Source organism: Trematomus bernacchii, unplaced genomic scaffold (assembly GCF_902827165.1).
Source record: "Trematomus bernacchii unplaced genomic scaffold, fTreBer1.1, whole genome shotgun sequence".
NCBI lineage: Eukaryota > Metazoa > Chordata > Actinopteri > Perciformes > Nototheniidae > Trematomus > Trematomus bernacchii.
In genome coordinates this window covers 3,525,617-3,553,583 of record NW_022987710.1, presented here as the reverse complement: position 1 = coordinate 3,553,583, position 27,967 = coordinate 3,525,617, and the positions used below count along the sequence as shown (strand labels likewise).

Genomic DNA, 27,967 nt, shown 5'->3' with positions numbered 1-27,967 from the left:
AACGTTTTTATAACTGATGTTCTAGTATTTCACTGCTGTAGCCAATCATCTGACTTTGTTTCACCTTTAAAAACTTGCAAGCAACAAACAGCCCAAACCAGATCTTCACACAACACGCCCTGTGGGAGCACACAGTCCTCATACTAATACTCAGGAGTCAGACATGGATTTTCTGGAGCAGGTAAGAAGCAGCAGCTCAAAGAGCAGCTCTGAATGATCTTGCAAAAACTGAAATAAAACCGTTTTATGTTTTTTAGCCAACTTCAAAGTAATAACAAAAGGACATTTATCTTGAATAAATCAGACGTGCTTATTCTGTAAGTAAAGTAGTTTAGATCTAGTTAGTTGCAATACTTATTATAAACACTTTTACATTTTCTTAGCCATCTTCAAAGTAATAACACAAGGACATTTATCCTTAATGAATCCGACTTTCTTATTCTGTAAGTAAAGTAATGTAGAGCTAGTTAGTAAGTGTGATATACTCAAATGTGCTTATATAGAAATGTGACTTTAGCCTTTGGAAATTAACATAAAATAACCCTGTTAAACACATCTTGCATTATTACATAATATAAGATTGCATTCAATCAGCAAATATTTGTATCCAGAGCAAATTAGAATACGTGCAGTCAACCTAGGTACAAGAACTAAATGTCATCAAGTTTGTTAATACATGACAATCATCAGTATTTAGCATTAATGAAGAACTTGCGACATCACCTCTTACTGATTGGAATGTAGCTGAGCTTGCTTTCAGGCTGGACAGGGAGTGGAGCAGGGAGTGGAGCAGCGTGGAGACATAACTTTTACTGTCCTTTGTTTTGTAATGAACACAGGTTGAAGAAATCACATCCATTGCCAAATTTGGAGACTTGATAGAATTTTCCTACCCTATCGGATATTCCCACTGGGGAGTGTATGATGAAGATGGATATGTTTTCCATTTTGCTGTTGCAGGTGAGGACAATACGACTTCATAACATACATTTGTTTTTGTTGTTTGTCATTTAGCATTCGATATTAGAAAAGTTTGGCTGAGATGTCCTGCGGCCTTTCCCATGATCTAAGTATTTCAATTTTTTTTTAAAAGCATGACGCTGGGGAAGGAAAAACACCAGCCAAAATAATTACAACTCGATACAACTGATCCGGAAACTATTAGTAAATAATGTTTTAGGGTTAGGTATTATGTATTGTGAAATTATTTGTACACATTATATCACATCTTCATCTGGATTGTTCTCTATCATATTGAGACTATCTCTCCACCCAGCTACATATTCCATATGTATGGGGAATGTCCCCACCTGACAGATGACGTGGATAATTATGTAAGACACCGCAGTCACACTGGCATGCATGGGAATATAAGACACAGGTGTGTGTGATTACTCAGCTTTTTTGATCTCCACTGAACAGTATAAGACGTGTGTTTAAGTAGAAGGAGAAAAATATAGAGAGATCTACTTACGAGACTGACAGACATTTAAATCCGCTGCCCAGGTGCAGATGAGAGCTGGTCTTCGTCTCCTCTCAGGATCGCTGTTGCCTCCGGTTTGTAGATTATTAAAAGATAAACAAGTAAAAAGAAGCTGACAGTCATCAGGCACACCAAAGGCGCTTTTGCGTGGCGAGGCCCGCTGTCGCGCTCAGGTATAGCTCCGTTGTAGAATCCGGCGTTGTCGGTGTGAAGCAGCGGGGTTTGCTGATCCTCTGCCAGCGGTGATAGATCGCACCATATCAGCGTATTGCTTGGCTGTGCCCGCTTCCGCGTCTGGGTGTAACTCCGGGGTGGAATCCGGCGTTGTTCGGTGTGAAACCACGGAGTGTGCGTCTATTATCACTTCAGAGAGTCTGTATATTTGTAGAGAAATAAACATTCCTTAAAATGGAATTAGCAGGTGTCCAGGCTGTGGGGTGCATATGCCCGCGCAGTGGCGGCTGGTGGAAAATATTTTTGGTGGGGCTATGGAAATGGTGACCAAACCATACTAGTGCGGTCCGGGGGGATCCTCCCCCGGAATAATTTTTGAGAAATGACCCCTTAAATTATGACTTCTGGTGATGTTAGAGGGGGGGGGGGGGACAAATTGAGGCTTAAAAATATGAGATAATCCATAATCGTCAGTGTGGTTAGCTATGAATCTTCCAAAACTGTGCAACAGTACAGTAGGCCCACACAAACTGCAGAACACTGGTGCTTTAGGAACACTCAAATTATTTAATTCCCATTTAAAATCAGGAGACTAAATACGAACAGTGTGTGTGTGTGTGTGTGTGTGTGTGTGTGTGTGTGTGTGTGTGTGTGTGTGTGTGTGTGTGTGTGTGTGTGTGTGTGTGTGTGTGTGTGTGTGTGTGTGTGTGTGTCATACTTGCCAACCCTCCCGATTTTCGCGGGAGACTCCCGATTTCATTGCCCTCTCCCGGTTTCCTCCCGGGGTCATATTTCTCCCGCATTTCTCCCGATTTCTGACAAAATCAGATTTGATTCCACTCTGACTTTGATACAGCCAGTGGCGACTGGTCATTAGGGGCAGGTGGGGCACAGCCCCACCTAGTGTCAGCAGAAAGTATTACAAATAATGATTACAAAAATGCAAAAAAATAAATAAAAAAATATATAAAATATATTTTAAGATCATGTTTAATCATCTGATTCGTCTGTACATTGCTGTTTTAGTCTGTGTTCTTCTAATTAGTGTGTCTACAGTCACAGTGTGTGCCTATTGAGCTGTTTAGAGCCATGTGGGACAAAACCTGATTATGCCCCTCCCTCTCGCTGTGAAGTCAACGGTGACTGTAAAAACTACACTGCGCATGCTCAGAGTATTTTGTAATGAAATGTGTGTGGCAAAAAAATAATGACCAGAGGGGCATGGAGCTACCATCCCCACCATACGTCATCTCAAATCATTCAGAGCTGATTGGCTGTAAGTACGTGTGCCGCGAAAAGTGTGGTGTGTGAAGAGGAGACGAGAGAGCTGCAGTGGCGCGTCCTAAAACCAGGAAGTAAGCTGCGCATGGCTTCCCTCGACAAAAAAGCAATGAGATTTCTCCAGAGGATTTTAGAAAATAGCTGGAAATAAGATCTGTGGGAAACGTACCTGTTAGATAAATGCACGTTTTGATCAGCCGGATAACATCCACATGTCTACCCTACTTTTATAATTTTTTTATCATAAATCTATGGATTAGATTTATGATAGACTTTTGAAACTACAAGAAACGTTTTGACAAAACTTTGAACTATGAAATATATTAAACTTTGGTGAGCTTCAGTGGGGTAATGCCATATAGGAGCTCCCTCACAAATACCCAGGGGTTAAATTGGGCCGGGCTGTCCGGGGCTACATTTGTCATATGTTTACAAAAAACGATATATGTTAAGACTTTTCTCGTTCTTAATATAGACTATATTTAGGGTCGATATGTGTTGACTTTACTTTAAAATAGCAGATCTCTGTGACCGGATATAGTTTTTTTTGCTTAGTGAACGTGTCCCGTGTTCCTTGGAGGAGCAGCATCGCCCGGACTCCGCTGCTCCTCCGTGTAGAGAGTCTGCACTGCAGCGGTGTGTTTCGGCGACGTGCAGTCAGGGGAGGCACGGATTGGCCATCGGGAGAGTCGGGACTTAAACGCCGCGGCTTTCTGGCTAGCACTTAGCATATGGGACCGGACAGCTTTGATCCCCATCGACAGTGGCGAGCGGAGCAAGGCAACGGAACTTAAAATAAGAAGCAGCATTTTACAGCGCGCTATGCATGGGGCCGCCTTGAGGGGGTTTCCCGACATGTCGTTGCAGTAAATTAAAGGGTGTGTTTCATGTTGTCGTTGCTGTGGACCTTCTTAATACCTTGGAAAATGCTGTTTAATACTTTTTAATACTTTTTAATAGCCTTAATCTTCGCTAAATTGATTTATCAACTTTTAATACTTTTTAAGACCCCGCGGACGGTCAGTGTATGTTTTGGTCATTGGATTTTCTTTTCACAAATGGATATTCAAAAACAAAAAACAACTGGATATTTAATTTTCGTTTTAAAATTGAAAAACCAAAATTGAAATACAAGGCGTTTTTCTTTATCATGGTCAAAAATGGATTTACTAAACTTAAAAAACGGGATGATTTTCATTTTCTACTTCTCAAAACAAAAACAAAAATCACTAGAAAACAGAAACAAAAAAACCAAATTTTTTTCATATTCTGCTACCGAAGTTACCTTACAAATAAGAGCGCAGACGAAACTCACGGTACTGATTTCAAAACAAAAGCACTCGTAGGCTATGCTAAAATCACACTTTGAATCACTACAGTATCCTGTTGAAGGAACTGTGATTATTATAAACAAGGAGAATTTAGCGATCACAATGAAAACGGCCAAGACTCACTTTGAGCCCAGAAAACGAACGTTATTTAGGGCTGTAAATATAATAAGCCTATGTCTAAAATGGACAACATTGTTAGGAGATTTCAACTATACAGCGATTCTGCACTGCGGTCAACTCACCCGTCTCTCGAGTTTGTTATTATTTGTTCTGCCATTAGTTATTCGTGAGATTGACACTATTGGACTAGGCTAGTAGTGAAACTACTCCCACAAGTACTATGAAGTACTTACTGTGTACTTTTTGAGTAATGCTCTGTCAATGTCCCCTCTTGAACAAGAATGCATGTTTCTCTGCTATTTTGAATCAGCGTTAAAACACCTTTCTTCCTGAGACTGATATTGTTGGACAGAGTATTTTAAGAGGATATGGTAGACATGATATCAGCAATACTTCCAGTCAGTACTCCAGCAGCAGCATTTTTACCCCTTGGAAAGTCTTTAGAGTCTGGCCTGGATAGCTGGTCCCAACTCCTTCAGCACACTGACACACCCTGTCACTCTTGTTGGCCTCTTATGAAGCTGCTGTCTTTTAAATAGGATTATTGCTCTGCTCCTAGTTCATTCCTCGCAGATTCTTCCATCAGTCCCAGTCATTGCATGTCAGTCAATACAGCTTCGAAAAATGTGTGCAATTCAACAAAATGTTTTTTTGTGAGTGAAGGCCAGAGCTAAATTATAGATGGTTTGATTGTGTAATTACAAGGTGAGAGAAAATAAATCCACATCCTCCTACTAAACATATTTTATTTACTTTTCCATGTTATACTTACTTGTATTACAACATTTGCATGTTGAACTACATGCTGGATATCTTCCCCAGCCTCAAGGAAACACAATAAAATAAATGGATTCATAATTTTTTTAAATGGATACAAATGTTTAAATTAATAATGTTGTGTGCAAACATTTCAAATTAAAATATAAAATGAAAAAAAGTTTACTTTTGAAATGATTTCTCACAAAAACCTTTCTAAATTATAGTCAATTATTTAAAAAGTTTTAGTCAATATACGTTTTTCTGCCTAAAATAGTTGAAATTGAACGTAAACTATATCAAACACCACATCCATGGCAATTAACCAATTTTTGCCCGCTATTTAAATTGACTTTGGTTGAAGTTAATAACAATATTGATATTATATAGATAGATATATATATATATATATATATATATATAGCATATAATTAATGCAGTCTTTCTGAACACTTTTAAAATAAAATATTGACTTTGGTTGAAGTTAATAACAATATTGATATTATATAGATATATATATATATATATATAGCATATAATTAATGCAGTCTTTCTGAACACTTTTAAAATAAAATACTGCAAATGAAGAATATTTGTAATGTTCTGCACAGATAGTGCCTTAACTTGAATTTGAAAACACGTGGCAACTTTATTAATACAGCAGATGAAAAGATTTGTGGAAGGATAAATTCTTCATGGGCTTCAATGGCTCTCATGATTATTTCTCAGCCGCTAGTTCATTCCTCGCAGATTCTTCAGTCTCATCAGCCTCATCCTTCCATCAGTCCCAGTCAACGCCTCCAGCACTTCCAGTATCTGACTCCATATGATATTGTCCTGATGCTGTACGGGTGATGCCCCATGATCACAAAATGATCCCTCTAGAGTCTGAGTGCCAAGGACCTCATATTATATCAGTCATTAATGTTACATCACCCATTATAACAGTTTTCTTTCCTTTTTTCTCTTCTCTTAACTGTAAAGTCCTTTTCCTGCACCATTTTAAGGCTTCAAAACAGGCATTTTTACTGTATGTGTTTGGAGAAATGACACAATCAATGGCCCAGAATTGTACTTTATAAACTATGAATCTTGTGGTGCTTGAAGAAATACAGACTGGTTAAGCCGGCCAGGTTATATATATGCCTTTTTTGGAGCCCTTTTTTTGCAATATTTATTCAAATGTCACTAGTTATTTAAACAAACCACTATCTGAGGATAATACAAGCAACCATAAAATGCCCTTTATCTAAAAGAAAGCAGCATCATAAGAGGGCAACCAGAGTGACAGAGTGTCACTTTGCTGAAGGATATTTGTGACCAGCTATCCAGGCCAGACTCTAAAGACGTTCCAAGGTGTAAAAGGCTGCTGCCGGAGTACTGACTGGAAGTATTGCTGATATCATGTCTACCATCCTTTTAAAATACTCTGTCCAATAATATCAGTCTCAGGAAGAAAGGTTTTTTTAACGCTTATTAAAAGAAAAACATGCATTCTTGTACTCGGGAGGGGACATTGACAGAGGATTACTGGAAAAGTACACAGTAAGTACTTCATAGTACTTGTGGGGGTAGTTTCAGTAGTACTGACTCCAACAGGATCAATCTCACGAAGAACTAATGGTAACAAAAAAGAATTCCCTCATCAAACTTAGCAGAAGTGGCTTGATTGTGTTCTCAGCAGGGGACTTTGACAGAGGATTTCTCAAAAAGTACACAGTAAAATTACTTCAATGTATTGTTAGTAGTAGGCTAACTAATACAAAGTCAAACAGTATCAATTTCATTAAGAACTAATGGTAAAATTGTCTTTTTATCACTCATCAAAGATAGCAGAAAAACATGTATTATGTAGGCTACTAGGGGACTCTGACAGAGGATTACTCAAAAATTACACAGTAAAAGTAGCCTACTTCATTCCATTTCTGGTAGCAGTCAAATTAGTACCGAGTCCAACAGTGTCAGTTTTATTAAGAACTTGTGGACAAAAATATTTGTATCACTCATTGAATATAGCAGGGGAAAAAAATGAAGAGCAGCTGATTTGAAAAGCCACAAGTGGGACAGAGCTCTGTCCCACTTGTGGCACAAACATACTCTAGAGTTTTTTTACCACAAGTTCTTAATAAAACTAACACTGTTGGAGTCGGTACTAGTTTGACTGCTACCAGAAATGAAATTAAGTACTTTTACTGTGTACTTGTACACTGTGGACCTCTGTCGCCTGTCAGTGCAACTTACATGATGCCGTTTAAAACATATAATAATAGAGGGCGGTGCCGGCCGTCAGCGAACCGAGCCGGCCTTTCACATGTCATAAATCAGATTTTAGAAAAGCGTTTTAGCCAATCAAAATGAAATATGCGGAACATCGTTTCAATTTGCGGGACGCACCAAAAGTCTTGAAAATGCTGTGCAATACCGCACAAAGCGGGACATCTGGTCACCCAGACGGCTGAGTTGACCGCAGTGCAGAATCGCTGTATAGTTGAAGTCTCCTAACAATGTTGTCCATTTTAGACATAGGCCTATTATATTTATATTAACATTCGTTTTCTGGGCTCAAAGTGTGTCTTGGCCGTTTTCATTGTGATCGCTAAATTCCCCTTGTTTATAATAATCACAGTTCCTTCAACAGGATACTGTAGTGATTCAAAGTGTTATTTTAGCATAGCCTACGAGTGCTCTTGTTTTGAAATCACTTCCGTGAGTTTCGTCTGCGCTCTTATTTTGTGAGGTAACTTCCGGTAGCAGAATATGAAAAAACTCTAGTTTTTTTGTTTCTGCTTTCTAGTGATTTTTTGTTTTGAGAAGTAGAAAATGAAAATCATCCCGTTTTTTAAGTTTAGTAAATCCCTTTTTGACCATGATAAAGAAAAACGCCTTTTGGTTTGGTTTTTCAATTTTAAAACGAAAATTAAATATCCAGTTGTTTTTTGTTTTTGAATATCCATTTGTGAAAAGAAAATCCAATGACCAAAACATACACTGACCGATCACGCACACCTCTGCCTTATATACCCGTGTGTGCCAGTATTACTGGTGTGTCTTACATAATTATCCACGTCATCTGTCAGGTGGCGACATTCCCCATACATATGGAATATGTAGCTGGGTGGAGAGATAGTCTCTTCACTCAGAGAACAATGGTTACAATGTAACCTAGAGTTACATGTGCAAGCATCCTGCCACAACTTGCCACATTTCTCACACAGTTTCATTCACTGCTCTCTGCCTGCTATTGGCTTGCAATGCCATGTGATCTTTGTGCTTTTTTTACATTGGGGTTGGGATAAATGTTTTCAGTTTCTCGCTTATTAATTGTTAGCCTGGTTGAAGAGACAGACTATTTCTATTTGACAATTTAGGAACAAGAAATCCCCTCTTCTATTACACATTGCTCCATTTTGTAACATACATAAAAACAAACTTAAGAGTTTAACTTACACACCAGCACTTACAATCTTGGGTTGTTTGGAGTAAATATGTCAGCACTGTTCTTGTTGTCCTTAGTTTGAATCTTTAATCTTTATGGTTTAATGCACTTATGGTACGTCGCTTTGGATAAAAGGATCAGCTAAATGCAATGTAATGTAACATAACGAGGCTGTCCAACAACATAATCTCTGACCCATACCATTATCTGAACAGCGAATACAAACTGCTACCATCTAATCGGAGATACAGGGTCCCACGATTTAATGTCAGACTGAAGCATTCCTTTGTGCACCAGTCAATTCTAACAGTACATACAGAACAAGGTCAAATGCACGATAAAGGGTCTTGAGCCTGTTTTCTCTCTGATTGTGATGTTATGTTAAATGTTTGTTTTTTCATGTATTGTGTCTTGATATCTGTCTGTGACAGATTGTGTCTGTGTATGTTGATGTTGCAAATGGAGCTGATTAAGTTAAGTTTCAGACTTGATCAGACCATTAAAATATTATCGTATCGTAACATAGCTGTTGTTATTTGGTCCTGCTATGGCCCCGTTGTAAAATATAAAAAAATAAATAATATCTTTACTTATTTTATTATAGTTTTGCCTTGTTTATTGAAAAACGTATTTCAATGGAGATTGTAGGATTTTAAATAATTCAGTTGCAACAACTACAGAACACTATGTGTGACCATGATATAAAGTTATAGGATAAATATGTATTCATGTGGACTGAAAAACTGAGATTAAGATTATCATTGTCATTGTCTTTAGATGAAAGTCAACTGATGAGCGGCATACGTAGTTCCCTGCAAAGATTCTTCCCTGTTTGTGGTGACCTTCTTCTTGGGGAGACCAGGATCCGCAGAGTGCCACTTGCTGAAGTCAACGTCCCGAAAGGAGTCCATGCCCTGATCAGTAACAATCGCCATGTCTTTACACCGTCAGCCTCTGAGGATATGCGGCTACGGTGCGATGCCCTTCTTGATCAGGATTTCCCTTATCAACTTTTCTCTCTCAACTGTGAGCACTTTGCTACTTTTGTACGCTACGGAAAAGCTGTGTGCAACCAGGTATGTGTTTGGAAGTTAATTGCCAACTAGAAATGTTTCTGATGTCTTAAAGGTAGGGTAGGTAAGAATGGAGAAACCAGCTTGAGTAAGCTAGAATTTGAAAGTACACAACCGAAAGAAATCTGCCCCTTCCTTCAGACTTCCTTACAGAGCCCCTCCTCCAACACACACGAACGTGCACATGACCGATGAGGGCACGAGATAAGTTTGTGCACGAAATGGAAGGCTGACAGGCAGGTTGGCCATCCAATTATCTGCCCACAGATGAAATATTTGTATATATTTATTGTCAAAGCATTTAATGTATTCATTCCTATCGGGATGTTAAGAGCATTCCATGGAATATAACAAAAAGTGTTTCTGAAGTGAATTACCTACCCTACCTTTAATATAATGGAAACGTTTTTTTTGTTGTGCCCAAATCCACTCGCTTGTGATTTAATGTTATTCATAATTTCTCTGTCAAGCCTTGGTAGTAATCTGTGTTTGGCCATATCAGACTAATTAAACAGTGAAATGTCTCTATCTTTTTGTCTATAACTACTGATTTAGTTGGGGAAATTGTAAATTGTTGCTTCAAGCAAACAAAAACTATTGGTAGTGTGTTGGTTTAAGTGCTAAAATATATTTAGAAGGACTTGACTGAGCATTAATGGCCACTAAGAATGGTATTGTTATGTATCCCATAGATTCCTACAAGACCCAAGAATGAAGAGTGTGAGAAGGCAACTGCAATCTTCAAAGACGTCGTCAGCTCCAAAGAAAATGCTCCAGATCATTTCGAATGAGCGATCTGACTCTCTTTTCCAATTCATTGATGATTCATGAACATTTTAAATAAATGTAAAAATTGGTTTAACAAAAAGCTCTATGACCTGTTTGAAAATCATATTGCTTTAAACATTTGCCTTTGGACATCTGTATGGCTGGGATGGATTATTTTGTCATTGTCAAAGGGAAAACGCCATCATTTTAAGAATCTTGTCTGACAATGACATGATCATAACCAATTATTTTACCTGCAACTCACATCAGCGAAGAACATGTATTAAATTGTATAAAACATATTTTTTATCAAAGAAAACCAAAAAAGTATTTTTCCTGTTTCTTTTGCACTACGTTGACCCATTGTGTTTTTGGGAAGACAGCCTTACAGGAGCAATTAGATTCAAAGATGCAATTTGAAAATAAAGTTAAGAATGAATGCCAACCAATGTACTCTTCTGATATATTTGTTGACAGCCTGACTTTTTATTTTTTGTCACTTTTTCCCATTACGGCTAGCTCTTGTGAATTTCTATAAGGTACAGCCCTCTGACTTTTTTTCACTTTCCAAATTGTTTGCATAAAGAAAGGCCTTGAGTTTTTTCCGAATTGTTCTCCATAAGGGGAAGCCCTTAAGATCCTATTCAATTTCTCAAGTGTTCTCATATTTTTCAAACCCTTAGGATTTGCATTAACTTTTACCTTTAGGGTTGGCCATTTTGACTTTTGTCCCTTTTCTTCTTTTCTTCTTTTTCCTTGTTCTTGTCAATACGAGCGCTGCAGCATTTTGAATCAGCGGAAGCAACTTAACTGACTTTTTGATACATCCTGATAATAAAGAGTTACAATAATCCAGCCTTGAAGCAACAAATGCATGGACTAGTTTCTCTGCATCGTATTGATCGAAGTTTTTAAGTCCTTAAGGCAGTTGTGAATTTTATTAGATGATTGTTTCATCAGGCTTGATAGATAAATATATTTGAGTATAATCCGCATAACAATTAAAATGTACTGAGTGATTCCCAGAGGTGGGAGTAAGTCCTACATGTGCAAGTCATGAGCAAGTCTCAAGTCTTGACCTACAAGTATCAAGCAAGTCCCAAGTCACTGTGGTGAGAGTCAAGCAAGTCAAGTCAAGTCAATGCTCAGGGAAAGCAAGTCAAGTCAAGTCATACGAAATTCTGATGAATAAGCCCAGTTTCCGCATTTAAATCAGTTAAAAGACAGTGGTTATGAAAATGGATTCAACCCACACTATGATCTTCATTACATACACAGTTAATCATTTGAAATCTAATTTAGACCGATGACAATCATATCAGATTCATATTAACCCTAGAACTGCAGACAATATAGCTAGGACTCAATCAAAAAGTCTGTTCAAAAAGGCAGAATTCCAGGTAAGAAAATCATATATGGCATTTGCCATTACACATATTTAATTTAAATGTCTGTTAACACTAGAACCGCCAACAGCGTCAGCACCTACATAGATATCATTTTCAAATCATTTAATTTGTTCCTCTTCATAATTTCCTTATAAACTAAGTAGGACGATTTAAAACTCACTTAATTGGGTTAATTTAGAAATTGCTTCAGTTTATCATCATAACAGATCAAAAAGTTCAGATTCATTTTTACAATAAATCAAGGAATGATGCACTTCTACAAACAAAAACAACATAATTAAAACATTTAAACAAACTACTAAAAGTAGATGAACTACATTATTCAACAGTTTACAGTAACTTCTGATAACACAGGGGAAATAAACGAGGCATCTCTTTTCCTCTCTCCCTCTCCTGACAGCCCGTCAGTATCGGGGTTAGTCAAAATGAATCCCTTGGAGGTTCTAGTGTTCATTTACCGTTTTGTCTTCTCTTTGCAATGCTTAATCGATTTGAAACCAAGTCTAACGTAGCTTAAACTTAACGTTAGCTTTCTAGCTAACACAACACATTCACGCACCTTTCTCTGTGGGTTTTTTGTAGTGACGAATGAAGTTGGATGTTGTGGTGGTCGTGTCACTGATCTTTATGCTGCAGACCCTTCATACCGCTGTTCTCTTCTTATTAGCGTCATCGACAACATAATCCTTGAATCCAAACTTCACTATTTTTGGAGTAACGCTAGCCGCTGCCATGTTAACTGACACTCCTGCCGTAGTGGGTTGCCAGGTTTGCGCGCACGGCGCTATAATCACCCAATCACGTTTTTCGAAAAAACTAAACGTAATATCTCACTACAAAAACAAACGCAAATATTTAATTTTAAACAGTCAAGTCCTTTCAAGTCATCTGTCTCAAGCTTAAGTCAAGTCTCAAGTCATGAATACCAAGTCAAAGTCAAGTCAAGTCTTTTATCAATGTTAGTCAAGCAAGTCTCAAGTAAAAAAATACGGGACTCGAGTCTGACTCGAGTCAAGTCATGTGACTCGAGTCCCCACCTCTGGTGATTCCTTATATTATTGCCTAACGAAAGCAGATATAACACCGGATTGACTTCAAAATACTTATTCTCACCTAAAAAGCCTTAAACAACCTACCTCAGTGACCTCATCTAACCACACACCCCCACCCGTTGCCTCAGGTCTGCTGAAGCTAACCTACTAGAGTCCATCAGGCAACACACTCTCACTCCATAAACGTCCAGGAGCGACGCTTGGTCAGGGTCCCGAGGCGTGCAGTTGGGACGCTCCTAGGCTCCTTCAGCTTCATAAACAGACGCAAATAGCTTTCAACTGATTGCAATGTATTCCCATCTGCGGCGGGATTTGACGCTCATGGAAGCACGACATTTGTTTGTGTCGGAGGCTGTTAAAGGCAATGTGAGCGTCCATTCCCATTGGATAACGGAGAATTGTACACCCGGAAGTAAGTATTCCCCTTACTGTCGATTGATTTGACAGTGATATCTCCACTACTCATCAACTCAAAAACACCAGATTATCCTTGTTAATTAAACAACATTGATAGGTTTTAGTGTGTGTACAATGCTTTTGTCACGTTTACCCCTTCAATTCTGAGAAACAAGTCGTTTTCTATGAGTTTTGGAGGGCCGAAGACATTACATTACCCACAATCCTCTGTAGCAACCATAGACTGTATACAAAAATTAAATAATACATTATTCCGAGTGTGCTTGCTTTTCTCTTTGAAAGTCATCACATAACGGCATTGTAATACACGTTTCGGCTGCATTAAATATTACATATCTGCCGTAGTTAACTCTATTTATAGAGCCCTGATGACAAGACTTCTAGACAAACAGGAACTGCCGCCAAAACTGAAAACTTGACGTGGATCTTAAAGTGGACCTATCATGCTATATTATAATAATATAGTGTAGGACCATACCTATATAAGGCATATTTATCCTTTTTCTTTTCAAAATACCAAACAGATCATGCATTTTAGCCATGCCTCATTTCGCTCAATTTGCCCTTTTTTACCCCTGTTTTTGCAAGGGCTGATTCTGTGAGAACAGCACCACCTACAGGCCTGGCATATGTACTACAGCGTCTCCAGCACTTTCGAACGGCAATGGCCGTGGCTGTCTCCTCCTGATTGGCCCAATAGCCGTAGCGCCACTGTCCTGACGTCAGGACAGTGTTCAAATCTGGATCAGTTTTTATCAGATCCGTTGCAGCCCCTTTTTTAGAGATTTGGGTATGGAGGAAAATAGAGAGGGTTGTGTTTTCTGACACTTGGTGAGTTCCCTGGAACACCGGGGACACATATTCATGTATAAAAGACGTACAAAAGTGCATTTTGCATGATAGGTCCCCTTTAAATATATAAGCAATTAAACAACATCTTACATTTATTTTCACACAATACGTCTCCTTGCAGTATCAACACTAATTCGGCTGACTTTTATATTTGATCCAATTGGTAGATAGGCTGTATTTACGCCATAACACCTGAACGAATGACGGATTTCAAGATGGCGCCTGTGTCGGCATGCCGCTCCCTCAGCTCTCTGCCTTTAGCCATCCTGTTTTTGTTTTATGTTTGTCAGAATGTCTCTGCTCTGCTCGTCTACGATCGCCAAGCTCTCCTCCACCTCAGACCCTCACTGGAGTTTATACTGCTGCCCAAACCTACATCTGGCAACCGTAAATCGTCCCCCCCCCCCTCTACTGTCGGATATTCCCACCTACCTGCGCAGGTTGCCCTGCATCCTGCCTCACCGAAAGCGCTTTAGACGACGAGGAAAGCGTGGTGGTGCACTGGTCCATCATAAAGCATACCTGACGGCTTCTTCTGGGACTTATCCACGTATCAGATGTCATGGCCCTCCCGCTGCACGCCATGTGAGGGATCGATGGATTCGCCCTGTCTTTCCGGAGCTGCGGCCTCTGCTGGGCCCGCTGGCAGCTCCTCCTGCCCGACTGACTGCTCCCGGTCCGCGCGGCGTTCAACACGCACACCTTCGGCCAGCCCGGAGAGAAAACTTTGCATGGCTTTGCTAAACGCTAGGTCAATAGCAAACAAGACGTTCCTGCTAAATGACTTCTTCACCTCTCGTGATCTGGATTTGATGTTCCTGACGGAGACCTGGGTCCACGCTGGCGAGTATGTACCGTTTTCTGAACTTCTTCTATGGAGCTAATTTCCTGCCATAACTCCACAAACAAACTAAACAGGTTTTACAAATGCCTTATGATTCACTAACAAACACAATGTGGTTTGCAAATACAAAACACCATCTACAAACTAATGAATTAAGTTTTGCAAAGAAAAAACGTATCTATCAAACAAACACATAACATTTTTCTAATAAATCATGTTTCAGAGACAAATTCAGCTTAGGTTTTACAAGTACACAACTTTTTTTTACAAGTACACAACTTTTTTTTACAACTACAACACTTTGTTTTACAACTACAAAACTTTTTTTTACAAGTACAAAACTTTTTCTTCTCACGGTGGAATATTACTGCCAAAAGTCACGTGACTTTTGGCAGTAATATTCCGCTGTGGCTGGCTCATACACAGTCACACATGCTCACTCACACATGCTACACGACAGCAGGGGGCGCTAGTGAGTCCATTGGGAAGGCGGGAGGTTGAACAGAGCATGGAACAGCCCTTGCCAGTCTGATGACAGGTGTTTCTAGCGATCCAGCGATCTGTTACCCGAACTCATTTCACAATGAGCGGCCAACAGGTGAGTTTGTTGATTCCTCTGGTGAAAAAGCCAATGTTAACTCAACTAAGTTACTGTTTCATGAGTATGAGCAGACTGCAGGAGCTAGTTTACAACAAGCTAGGCTAATTTTCATTTTGGTTCTGATTTAGGATGAGGACTAAGCTACCGCCCCAGTTGAGCATGTCTTAATAATTAGATTGTCCCTCAGCCAGAGAATGCTTACCTGCACCGACCAATTTACATATTGAGTGATTCAATGTTTATAAAAACTTTGTGGTTGAAAGCTGCTGTGTAAATTACACATATCCATGAGGTCTCCACCAAGACACTCCTATTGTTTATTGTTGTATTGGAGAGTGCCCGCTTTTTACAAAGATAACTCAATAACTATCACAGCTGTTGGAACTAGGGATGGGTATAGTAAAGCTTTTATTGGTAGGCCTACTACTACTCTTACCGATACTGCTTATCGATCCGGTACTTCAATTGTATTTGTATTGGTACTTTTTGTATACCACTACCATTCAGAGGTAAATGTTGTACTTCTACTCCACTACAGTTCAGAGGTAAATGGTGTACTTTTACTCCACTACATGTATTGAATACCTTTAGTTACTTCACAGATGTGGATGAATGATGTGAAATATAATCAAGTGTTAAATCAGACTTTAGTTCCACCTGGAGTAAATCCACAAGCTACCCTGCAGTATACAAAGTCATTCAAACTAGCTGCACCTTTACCAGCTTTGAGAACACTTTCATGATCAATCATTATAAAACATATCATATATATTATTCTGAAATGGACCAGCTGCACAATTACTACTTTTACTGTCGCTACTTTAACTACATTTTGATGATAATACTTTTATACTTTTACTTGTAACAGAGTAAGATAATACATAATCTATAATGTGTGTAAGATAATGTGCAAAATGTGTGTTTTAGTTAGGGATTTTGATATCATCTGTTTAAGTTCTCTCACTTTACAGATACAAACGTGTTTTTTGCTCAAAACTGCTTTTAAGCTAATTCAAAAAACACATTATACTGTTTTATTTATTCTTGTTTGTATGTATTTGTTTCCAGAAGCCAGAGTATGCACACATAGAAACTGCTGCACGGAACTTGCTGTCTCTTTTAACAGCAACAGTCAGCCAAGGGCAGGTTCAGGATCAAGGCCAGCCCCAGGTTCAGGTTCAGAATCAGGGCCAGTCTTCCAGCCAGGGAACTAGTCAGGAGTTGAGAGTGAGGCCGGCCAATGTCCAGCAGGAGATGGCAAAGTTAGAAAAATTACAATGTTGCTACAATGTATAAAGTATGGTTGGTAGTTAAGATTGTGTATGACATGCCTTTCAATTTTCTTTCCAGGTCTTTTCCAGGTCTCTTCAGAAGAGAGCGAACCAGTGGCAAACGTAGATTTCCTGCGCCACTGAGAACAGTTTCAGCCACATCCACAATGACCCTTAATGTACAGTTTTATTTGCTCCCAAAACCCGTTAGCAGAACTCCACAAGGGATTCAGGAGCTCAGGCTGTTGATGGCAGGCCTAGGTAAACGCCTTATAGCATTGCCTGAACAGAGCAACCATGCAGAGGTGACCATTAAAATAATTATATTTCATTAAGAGGCTAGCCATGGTAATTTAATACGATTTGTAGTGCTAATGTTTTGTTTTTTGTCCTTGTTGTATATTGTCTTCCTACTAAGATTTCAACAGTTCTTTCGGCTGAATACCCGAAACTGGAGACTTTGACTGGTGGATGGCTAATTTATAAAGCATCGGGTAAGCAGATTCAGCATTATTTAAAAATGGTGTCACACAACTATAATGGGTTGAGATTTTAAACTACATTTTTGTTTTTATGTTTTAATCAATGTTGAAAACAAATACAAATAAATTGATGTATGCTCACTTCCCACTTTCAAAAATACTGAAGGAGGAAGTGGCCAGAGAAAACTTTCTGTGATCCCACCCGAGTCCGAAGGCTACACAGCAAAAATGCTAAAGGGCATTTCAAATAATGGAAAACACACGCTTTTCGTTATTCCACTTCAAGAGGAACTAGACACCACGCCTCTTCCCGCTGATGCCCCTGAGTTCTGCAAAATGCCTACATCTCAATGCAGGACCTGTGGAGAAACGTTACCCCTACAGTTTCTTGCTCTACATGTTGAGTCTTGTAGCAAGTCTGCAGAAGATACTGAACAAGTAGGTTTTTTCTTTACATGAGACCTTGCTGAGCTAAAGCACCTTGTTCTTGAATCTTTTTTTTCAGTGAGTGCATATCCAAACTATAGTATTGTCATATAACGTTTGTAAATCTGATCCACTTAACAGGAAATTGATGAAGATTCAGATGAAAAGCAAGACCATGATGATCAAGACAATAGTAAGTGTGAATACACTTTCATGACACAAAAGAATAAAACGTAACATAATTCTATGCTACACTCATCAATGATAATATATAACTTCACTTGTGGTGTACTTATTCATATAATAATTGTTCTAGTCATTAGTCTGATCTGCTTCCTTCTATGTCTTTCTTATTTGTTTCCCAGTGACCACAAAGTTGTTGTTGAAATGTTTCCTCTGCTTGCGCAGATCATTTATATTTGAAATTTCAGAGCCGTTGTCAGAGTTATTTTGGCTTCATTTTTCTTTCATTGCTACACCTGTATTAAACTAATGCTGCTCACTGTATTTTTTCAGCTTCCCCAGTCGCGAGTGAGAAAGAGTGTCCCATATGCCAAGTAGTGTACCCTGCTGACATCATCGAGATGCATGCCAGTGCCTGCGTTGAGAGGTATATTGTTGTCCTGTATAGTTTAGCCTTGAGGCTTAACAAATGTGCCTTTTTTCATCAGATGCATACAAGTTCACATATCCAGTAATCATAGATAACTGTTTGAATTTGAACTGTTTCAAAGTTTGAATTCTTCTTTCCTTAAAATTACACAAAATACGCTGAGCATTTAACATGGTTACTAATGAGTATAAATATTTAACATTACTCCAGGCTGTTGTGGAAAACAATACTTTATGGGAAACAATAAAGTCAAAGTTTTGCCGTGGCCTCACCGATCTCTAGACTTGAGTATAATAGAAAATCTCTATTTCACCATGCAATCTGAGATAGCACACATATGTACAACTTAAAGGGACCACTAAAAGACAGAGGACATGCAGGTCGTTCCAGAATTTATAAAGTGGAGGAAAACATCAGAACTTGGAGTTATTTCATTATTTCCCTACAGCTTTAGACCACTTTTGAATTTAACTTTGGACTCAATTGTACATGTGTAATATTTCAATATGGAGAATATTTTGTCTTTGAGGACATCAACTCTGGAAGGGCTTTCGTATGGTGGCGCCGGAGTGGATGTAGAGGCATTGGAAGAACCATCTGCCACATCTTCACAGATGACACCATGGCAAAATCAGCCAACAAGTTCTGCCGGACCCTCTAGACCTGCAAACACAACTGAAGGTGTGTTGTGTATTGTAACAACCTGCTAGTGGTCCTAGTTTAAAACCTTTGGTTTATTGCTTTTGACATTTTGAAATCTTTATTAAATTATAGATTGGAAAACTATACCAGACCCAGCCAGGGCTGCTCGGTTGTACAGAGAAACAATGCTGGACATTCATGCATCAGGGAAGCCGCTGCATTTGCATGTTAACCTGGGAGACAGACCAAGAAATGGCTTTCATTGCATTTTACAAGGCACGCAATGTAGAGTGGGCAAATCCTATGCAATCCAGACTTGAAGGTTTGCCCTTTTTGTTTTAGTGCAGTTGTTTTTTTCACAAATAAATACCCAGAATATTTACATTTCTTATAATTGCTAGGTGATCCTGCAATCGGAGAGGGAGTGAACCGCTACTGGTTTTCCAGAGTGATGCAGAAGCTAAAAGAGGGTTTTAACTTGAACTTTGGTAGGGTGTCTTATATATATGTTGAAGTGTGTTCATGCTGCAATATTCCTAATCCATCTATAATTTATCCAATAAAAACATATTTAAGATACGATCAGACCTACATATATATTTTAATGTATTTTATTCTGTACAACCACAGAATTGCTGAGTAATATAATACATGATCATTGTTCCACGGATTTTTTCTGTTTGCACAGGAAATTGCTGTGTCACAAGGCTGTTCGATGGAGAGCCAGACCACCTTGTGCCTTCATCGTCTGCATTCTTGGTTGAGAGTGACCTTTTTCTGATGGTGGGCAGAATCATTGGCCATTGCTTCCTGCATGGAGGTCCTGCACTGACAGGCCTAAGCCCAGCTGTTGTTCATATCCTGTGTGGAGGCACAGCTGAAACTGCCACCATTAGCATCCGTGACTGTCCAGACATGGATCTAAGGGAGAACATCCAGATAGTGTGTATTCTGCAAATTGCACATGATTCATATTTGAACACATTTTAGATTTGGTTTAAGTGTGTCATATTTGAACACATTTTAGATTCGGTTTAAGTGTGTCCATATTGTGTCTTTAAGCTCGAAGGGAACTCCGAACTCTCAGCTGCTGAGAAGGAGAGTGTGAACACCTTGTGTCTGGCATGGGACCTTCCTGTGATGTCTAACGACAAGCGGCGATGGCTCTTTGAGAGACATCTTTATCATGCGGTATTGAATACTGTTGAAACTATTAAACATATTGTATAACACTTTTATCCCACTGAAGGTATAAAGATTTGTTTTTGTATTTTATCTCAACAGGTAATTGGACGAGCCATGAGGCAAATCAGAAAAGGACTCAAAGACACTATGCTGTGGCCCCTCATTAATCAACGTCCAGATGTAGCTCCAATTCTTTTTCCACAGGAGTCAAGTGCTGTGTTGACCCCAGAGGTAAATACGTCTAATAAGACCGGTAGTATTGATCATAGGTGGAAATGAAGTGTTCAATCAGAAACATTTTCCAAACTGCAGAAAAATTATTTATTCCAGATGGCTTGTCTGTGTGATGTTTTTGTATGTCGAGCATTCTTGACCGCATCAACTGGCCGACCATGATTGACGTTGGTGATGATGATGATGAATGCTCTTTGGAAGATAAGAGCCGTGTCACAGGATACCTTCGTCGCTTCATTCAAGATGGTATATTTCCTTCATGCAATGATTGATGCATGTACTGTATGTATGTTTTAAGTGTAATGCATTCACATGTGTTCTCATTATCCACTTATCTATCCTAGTCGAAGAACAAACGTGTCATATTAGTTACAATGTAGTCTACAACACCAGATCTGAGTCTTATCTTTCTAGCCTTATCAAACAGTTAAAAAAGTCAGAGCACCTTAATATTGATTTGTGCAGTGTATTTAATCCAAATCCAAATGTATTAGATTTCAGCCACCCTTCTTCCCAGTACCTGACACAAGAATTGTAGTTGGTTTTGTTCTTGTGCGAAATGTGTATCAAGTGCAGCATTCTCCTTTACTGCAAGCATTTATGTATTTATATATTGTTTTTTTCTGCAGCATCCAGTGATGAGTTGAAGGAACTTGTAAAGTTCTGGGTTGGATGGGAGGCTCCTTCCAGTACCCTCACAGTGGAGGTGATTAACGGTGGCCTACCAAAGTCATCCACATGCTTTGAAACACTCCGTATTCCTGCCCACTACCAAGACTACCCAACATTCAAGAAAGAGTTGATGGCGTGTCTCAGCACAAATGACACTGGATTTGGGCTGGTGTAAATGTTGGCAGCAAAATGTGTGACTGTTATACCACAGCTTGTACCTAAAGCTATAGTCAACTGTTCAATGTTCTTGTTTGCTCAGTTCAGATAATTTTACCTTACTCAACATGTCTGTTGCAAGTGTATTGTGCTTTTACTGTAAGCCTAGAAGGTGTTGGACATACTGAACAGTAGCTAAATAAATGTCTGAGCCATGTGATTGGGACTGTGCCAGGGGATTTATGGCTGCCCCCAGTGCTGCCTCTTGTTGATGGCTCAACAAATGGCCTGTCTCAGGAACAGTGACCCCATGGTGTGGATCATCAGGCAGGCCACTGTCCTCCCAGTCAAGATGAGGGAGGTATAATTCCTAAAAGAAAGACACCAGAATGTGATATATGAAAACCAGTTGCAGATAGTTAAAAAATAACTTAAATGTCCAAATGTGAAATATATATACTCACTAGTAAGACATGAGCATGCAAAACATTCTTGTGTGCAGGAGTTTTTTGTTTGTTTGTTAGAGCAAGGGTGTACTGTAACAATTTTCAGGTTATGGCCGAACAAGTTGATTTTCATTGTGGACGACAAATAAAAAGATTTTTGCCCTAGGGACCCAGATATTATAAGATACTGTATGTTTAGTATTACATTGTATGTGATATACTTGAATAGTTCAAACCATGTTGAAATATTCCCATACATTTTTTTATCATAATAGATGGCACGATGATGCCCCCTTTACCTCCACATTTTCTGGTTCTGCCACAGGATGCTGGATGCTTCCCATGTGCCACAACTGATTAGGAGTTAAGTTTCCCTCAGTTCTGAGTGGGTGGTTATCCCAACCACCACAAAATATATCAAGACTAGCTTGTAGTCTGGGCAGAAAAACGTAATGACAACTGAAGAGGTGTGCAAAGTTTGACAGGTCAAGCAAACCATCATCCTCTAGCGAGTGCAGCGCGTTGTAGAATACGTTGGTCACAGCACACCACACGTCCCTCCAGAGGCGTTCAATTCTGGAAGGATAGTTTGTAAGATAAGATATGGTTTACATACATTTATGCTTTATTATTCCATGTTTTTTAACCAGTGATGGAAGTTAAAACACAGTGCTGAGATATCAATTCAAGTAATAATGATGTTGCATGATACAAAAAGAAAAACTAGCTTTGATATATAGAAGTGCGACTGAACCTGCCTTTGGTTGTGCACACTCTTTCCAGCGATGAAACTGGACCTTCCTGTTCCCCTGACAGAGAACATCAGCCGTGCAATGTCAACGTTCTCAACTCCGTGATCTGCTCTTACCCTACCAAATTAATAGCATTTATAGTGCGTGATTAAATGTGGTCCAAACCATTTTATCTTCTCTTTGTCTTTAAATGATCTTTATAAACATATCATATAGACACACTATTATAAAAGCCAACAAAAACATGATAATCATGAAAACCTTTTCAGTTCTTTACTCTTTAGTTAAATATTGATGTTCCATACTTGTCCATGAACACTCTGAGTCCCTAATCTCTGTTATTCTAAGTTAAATTTACATTTGTCAAATTGACAAATATGGGGTGTCAAAATGTAGTCTTGACTTCTGTCTCAAGTTGAAATGAAAGGACCCATGTATTGTCACTTACCTTAATGGAAATCCATATCTGTCCACTGATTTCTGAAAGAAGGCAAGGGCTGTTGAGGCCAGATTGTTGTTTGCTGCACCCAGGAACATGATCTAAAAAGTTAAATAAAAAAGGATGTAAACGTATCCTTTTATAGATGTCTCGTTTAATGTTTTTCTTTTTTTATTGAATCATACCTTTCTTGAAAAGCCATCAATACCACCAAATATGACAATGTTTTACCTGATTAAATGAAAGAAACTATAATAAGACACATATTTGGGCTGAACAATTATTAAACATTAAAATAAAAATGTGGCCTACAATTTTGGTCAATATTGTGTTACAAATGGAATTATACACACCGAATCAGCTTGTGGTTGATGTCAATGTGCATCAGGGATTTGGGACCAGGAACTGAGTAGGTGCGACGCACAACACACCCTAGCTGGTTCATTCGGAAAAGGATGCCTAGTGTCCACACGGTGCATGGAGGCCCGAACCCTCTCCCACTGGACTCTGAATCCTCCGGACTGCAAGGTTCCCTTAACCAGGCGGTACCCAGCATGAGGCATGTCTTTTTTAATGTCAGTTACCAAATTGTCTAACTCTGTATCTGAACAGGTGCTATAGAGTGCTCTGACAGAGAAGGCAGACTCTGACATTCGTCTGTAAATAGTACGAGTGGACACTCCCATTAGGTTAGCAATACAGGGCACTGGAAGACCCAGGTTAAGAAGATGTAACAGGGAATCTGGAGATAAATCAAATCTTGGACGCCCAGTGACTCCATGGGTAACCTGAACTAATACTTTGGGGACCCTATTTTGTCTTTCCTCAACAACCAACTTGTGTAGCTCTGTGAGTGCATCTACAATAGCCTTTGGGATGAGAAGCTGATTAGAGAGAGCACTAAAAAGAACAACCTCCTGAGAACAGACAAACTCAAGGTAATCGATGTCAAGTGGCTGCTGACGGACAACATGTAGAACTCGTGTATGGAGCCTCTCCAACATGCTTTGTACGAGCAATTCCTAGAGATAGAAGAAAAGGATGAGCAAGTGTGAGGTGAAGCATTTTGGTAACTTAGATATTTAACCATGGCGGGTAAGCAGGGGTTGAATTGGGTACACATTAAGTTTATTTTCAGTTTTCATTGTAAATATACCCACATAAGAGAACCCAATTTAACCCCTGCTGATACGTTTCTATATTCTATGTGATATTGGCAGATAACCAATGTGAAATGTGTACCTGGTGGTCGACTATCTGCATAAAGTGTTAGTGCCTTCTGTTTAGTTTGAAAACAGTTTAAGTTATAAATTGGGTAATTTGCACACCCTATTTGAACTGACACTAACACTGAACCAATAGGATCAAACTATCTGACGTCACGGTTGGCGCCACATAGTAGCTTGTGGGCAAAACACAGGCAGCACCAACACAATACTGTTTAAAAATGATTGGAACACAAGCAAATAGAAGACTATAACTATGGTGCTAATCGGGTGGTATAGTAGAATAAGCAAATACATGTTAGACGAGGCAACAAACGATCATTTCACAGATTTTCTCATAAAATCACAGAATCCCTGTCTTTAGCGGTATGGTTATTACAGACTTTTCAACTAACCACAAAGACTTGTCTCATTCATGTAGTCTACTGATGACTATATATATATATATATATATATATATATATATATATATATATATATATATTTATGTATTTATTCATTTACATATATGTTTACAAGAACCGATTACTAAAGAAAATAAAAAAACGAAAATTAGCCAAGCTTGTTGTAAACTAGCTCCTGCGGTCTGCTCATACTCATGAAACAGTAACTTAGTTGAGTTAACATTGGCTTTTTCACCAGAGAAATCAACAAACTCACCTGTTGGCCACTCATTGTGAAATGAGGTCGGGTATCAGATCTTCTTCTTCTTCTCTTGGTTTTTGGCGGATTGCAAACAACTTTACATGAGTGTGAATCATCATATCATTCCATCTCTTAACTCATGGACGTATATATCTATGATCTAATCAAAAAATAAATAAATCAACAAAAAACATAAAATAAATAAAACAAAACAAAATAAAAATCTATGTTCTTTCTTGACCTAATGTTACATTCTTTTTCCTACCCCAGTTTCACTCAGAAAGGTAAACAGTGCCTTTCTGGTAGCTCTTACTCCCTCTCCTTTTGTTCCCAGAATACCAACCACACTCCATTCCCTCTCTGCCTTTAAAACTTTAGCCTTTAGTTTTTCTCTTTCAGCTTTATAGATGTCACAATGTAACAAGATATGTTCTACATTTTCTTTAACTACACAGTTCCTACACTTGTCACTGTCACTTTTCCCCATGACATACCGCGTACCATTCAATACTGTGTGATTTAGTCTGAGTCTAGCTATCATGATTTCCTCCCTTCTGTTTCTTTCTTTATAAATATTCATTGTAATTGTCTTTTGAACTTTATGATACTGTTTGCCTTTCTGGTCTTTCTCCCACCTTTTCTGCCAGATCTCCATCCCTTTCTTCTTAATTACTGCTTTTTAGAGATAGAGAGATTTGTACCTAAACAAAACACAAGTCTAACACCAAGCGTTTAAATCAGCACTGGTAGCGATATTTTTATACTTCATGCTATCTGCACAAACTATATCATATGAAAAGTTGAGAGTCCACAGAAAACATGCATTATGTACTATGGAGGGGACTCTGACAGAGGATTACTCACAAAGTACACAGTAAAGTACTTCATTTTATTTCTGGTAGCAGTCAACTAGTACCAAGTCCAACAGTGTCAGTTTTATTAAGAACTTGTGGTAAAAAATATTTGTATCACTCATTGAATATAGCAGGAATAAAAATGAAAAGCAGCTGATTGACCGAGTGCAGAATCGCTGTATATATAGTTTAAATCTCCTAAGTTACAATGTTGTCCATTTTAGACAAAGGCTTATTATATTTACAGCCCCTGATAACATTTATTTTCTGGGCTCAATATGTGTCTTGGCTGTTTTCGTTGTGATCGCTAAATTCACCTTGTTTATAATATTATCACTATAACACTGACCCAGATCGCTGGATCGCTAGAAACACCTGCCATCAGACTGGCAAGGGCTGTTCCATGCTCTGCTCAACCTCCCGCCTTCCCAATGGACTCAGTAGCGCCCCCTGCTGCCGTGGAGCATGTGTGAGTGAGCATGTGTGACTGTGTATGAGCCATGGATGTATAATAAGAACTGGATACAGCGTGGGAGGCGGGGCCTCATTCATTCCTATGAGAGTTGCTCATTCGCGCATGATGATAAAATGGCCCAACTTTTGAGAGAGCGAAACGTCACAGATTACCCGGCATGCCTGAGAAGTACCCGTATGTGCGCTCATAGCGCATGCGCAACTTTAACCATGCCCCCCAAAATGCTCGTTCACATCAAGCACGTCAATTTGCGTACACGTAACAGCACCGCACGTTCATGACAGCATGGTAATGGTTTGTTATGATAGATTTGATATTAACGAGGCAGCAGTTAGCAGCTAGCGGTTAGCTAGTAATTATGCTAATTTACACATCAATCGTTATGTACTTTTATATTACGCTGTAACAGGATCTAGTGATATCCAAGCAACAGAGCTTCATTTAGCATGAAAGAATTATTGCACTGTATATATATATATATTAGGGCTGTCAAGTTAACGCGTTAATAACGCGTTAATAACGCGTTAACGCAAAAAAAAATTAACGCCACTAATTATTTTAACGCGATTAACGCATGTGTATTTTTTGTCCTCGGCCGCCGTAGTTTCAGAGCGCATCGAGTGTAAAATACCATCGACAAGCTGATGCTGACAGCCCCGCTCCTGCCACCCGCTTGTGGCAGACCACACTACCACGCTCACTGGCAGGCCCGGACTGGCCATCGGGAGGACCGGGAAGGAGTGTGTATGTGTGGCGCGACTCGCGCGAGCGAGGCACACCTTACGTGTTGTTGTTGTTAGCATCTGGTGCTAGCTAGCTGCGCTGACGGATATAAGGAGCTGTTTCAATGACATTTCGCCGACAACTGCGCCGAGCACTTGACTTTATGCAGGTAGCCAGACAGTGGGACATTGTACGAAAAGTCAGCACAGTCAGCACGGATAGTGCGCGCAACATGATTGCAGCGTCCAGGCAGCTCCCATTCGAGCATATATGCCTTGAGCTGCACATAGCTCCATCGATCCATCACAGTGTCTCCACACACACACACACACACACACACACACACACACACACACACACACACACACACACACACACACACACACACACACACACACACACACACACACACACACACACACACACACACACACACACACACACACACACACACACACACACACACACACACACACACACACACACACACACACACACACACACACACACACACACACAGTATTATTGTATGAGAGAGGTTCCAGGTTGAATTGAGGTGAATATTTGTAATGTTCAGAGGTTGTTGTGTTTAATATTCATGAGAATATTTGTCATTGTTCAAATGATAATAAACAAACATATAAAGCATATTTGTCCACTCATATGTTGATAAGAGTATTAAAAACTTGAAAGATATCCCTCTAAGGTACATTTAGAACAGATAAAAAATGTGCGATTAATTTGCGATTAATCGCGATTAACTATGGACAATCATGCGATTAATCGCGATTAAATATTTTAATCGACTGACAGCCCTAATATATATGTATATATATGTATATATATATATATATATATATATATATACAGTGCAATAAGCTTCTTAGTGCAATAAGAAGCTACAGGGACGTTAATCTACGTCGGTAATATTAACTTTATTTAATACAACATTTACGGTACAAGATTTAATCATACAGCCCATGTAGTATAATATTTTACAAATGATGAATTACAGCAAACATGTGCAATATATCCATTATTACAGCTCCGTGGGCTGGCAGTAAGGCGATATGGGTCCGTTGTTATTGTGCATCCATGGGTAAAGATAAACTCATGTAGTGCTGAACGT

General features: G+C 39.1%; 2 protein-coding genes and 1 long non-coding RNA gene across 4 annotated transcripts; all 3 read left to right on the top strand.

The window, feature by feature from the left end:
* The first annotated feature begins 109 nt into the window (after positions 1-109).
* On the top strand, positions 110-10,867 carry LOC117491090 (phospholipase A and acyltransferase 2-like). The gene is made up of 4 exons (XM_034140941.1): positions 110-181; positions 840-960; positions 9,359-9,657; positions 10,347-10,867. The coding sequence occupies exons 1-4, from the start codon at positions 164-166 to the stop codon at positions 10,443-10,445; spliced, it is 537 nt and encodes a 178-aa protein (XP_033996832.1). The 5' UTR covers positions 110-163; the 3' UTR covers positions 10,446-10,867.
* A 6,429-nt stretch (positions 10,868-17,296) lies between these two features.
* LOC117491127 lies at positions 17,297-19,047 on the top strand. The gene is made up of 5 exons (XR_004556736.1): positions 17,297-17,362; positions 17,517-17,788; positions 17,918-17,969; positions 18,293-18,386; positions 18,919-19,047. It is a non-coding gene; the product is annotated as an uncharacterized LOC117491127 (long non-coding RNA).
* Positions 19,048-19,170: 123 nt separating this feature from the next.
* On the top strand, positions 19,171-21,941 carry LOC117491126. 2 transcript variants are annotated; one of them, XR_004556735.1, is made up of 7 exons: positions 19,171-19,353; positions 19,433-19,519; positions 19,720-19,973; positions 20,094-20,222; positions 20,316-20,447; positions 20,547-20,696; positions 21,080-21,941. XR_004556735.1 is itself a non-coding variant. In XM_034140977.1 (5 exons), the coding sequence occupies exons 1-4, from the start codon at positions 19,683-19,685 to the stop codon at positions 20,610-20,612; spliced, it is 618 nt and encodes a 205-aa protein (XP_033996868.1). In that variant the 5' UTR covers positions 19,619-19,682; the 3' UTR covers positions 20,613-20,696; positions 21,080-21,941. The 2 variants fall into 2 exon arrangements, 1 of the variants encoding a protein (XP_033996868.1); XM_034140977.1 differs by lacking the exons at positions 19,171-19,353; positions 19,433-19,519 and having other exon boundaries at positions 19,619-19,973.
* Positions 21,942-27,967: the final 6,026 nt, after the last annotated feature.

What these genes read in the sequence shown, in the direction of transcription:
- LOC117491090 (XM_034140941.1), top strand. An exon ending in TTTCCATTTTGCTGTTGCAG is followed by an intron (nt 961 to 9,358) that starts GTGAGGACAATA and finishes CATTGTCTTTAG; the next exon opens with ATGAAAGTCAACTGATGAGC. An exon ending in GAAAAGCTGTGTGCAACCAG is followed by an intron (nt 9,658 to 10,346) that starts GTATGTGTTTGG and finishes TGTATCCCATAG; the next exon opens with ATTCCTACAAGACCCAAGAA.
- LOC117491126 (XM_034140977.1), top strand. Translation starts at nt 19,683, where the DNA reads ATGATCATTGTTCCACGGATTTTTTCTGTTTGCACAGGAAATTGCTGT. An exon ending in AGAGACATCTTTATCATGCG is followed by an intron (nt 20,223 to 20,315) that starts GTATTGAATACT and finishes TTATCTCAACAG; the next exon opens with GTAATTGGACGAGCCATGAG. An exon ending in GTGCTGTGTTGACCCCAGAG is followed by an intron (nt 20,448 to 20,546) that starts GTAAATACGTCT and finishes TATTTATTCCAG; the next exon opens with ATGGCTTGTCTGTGTGATGT.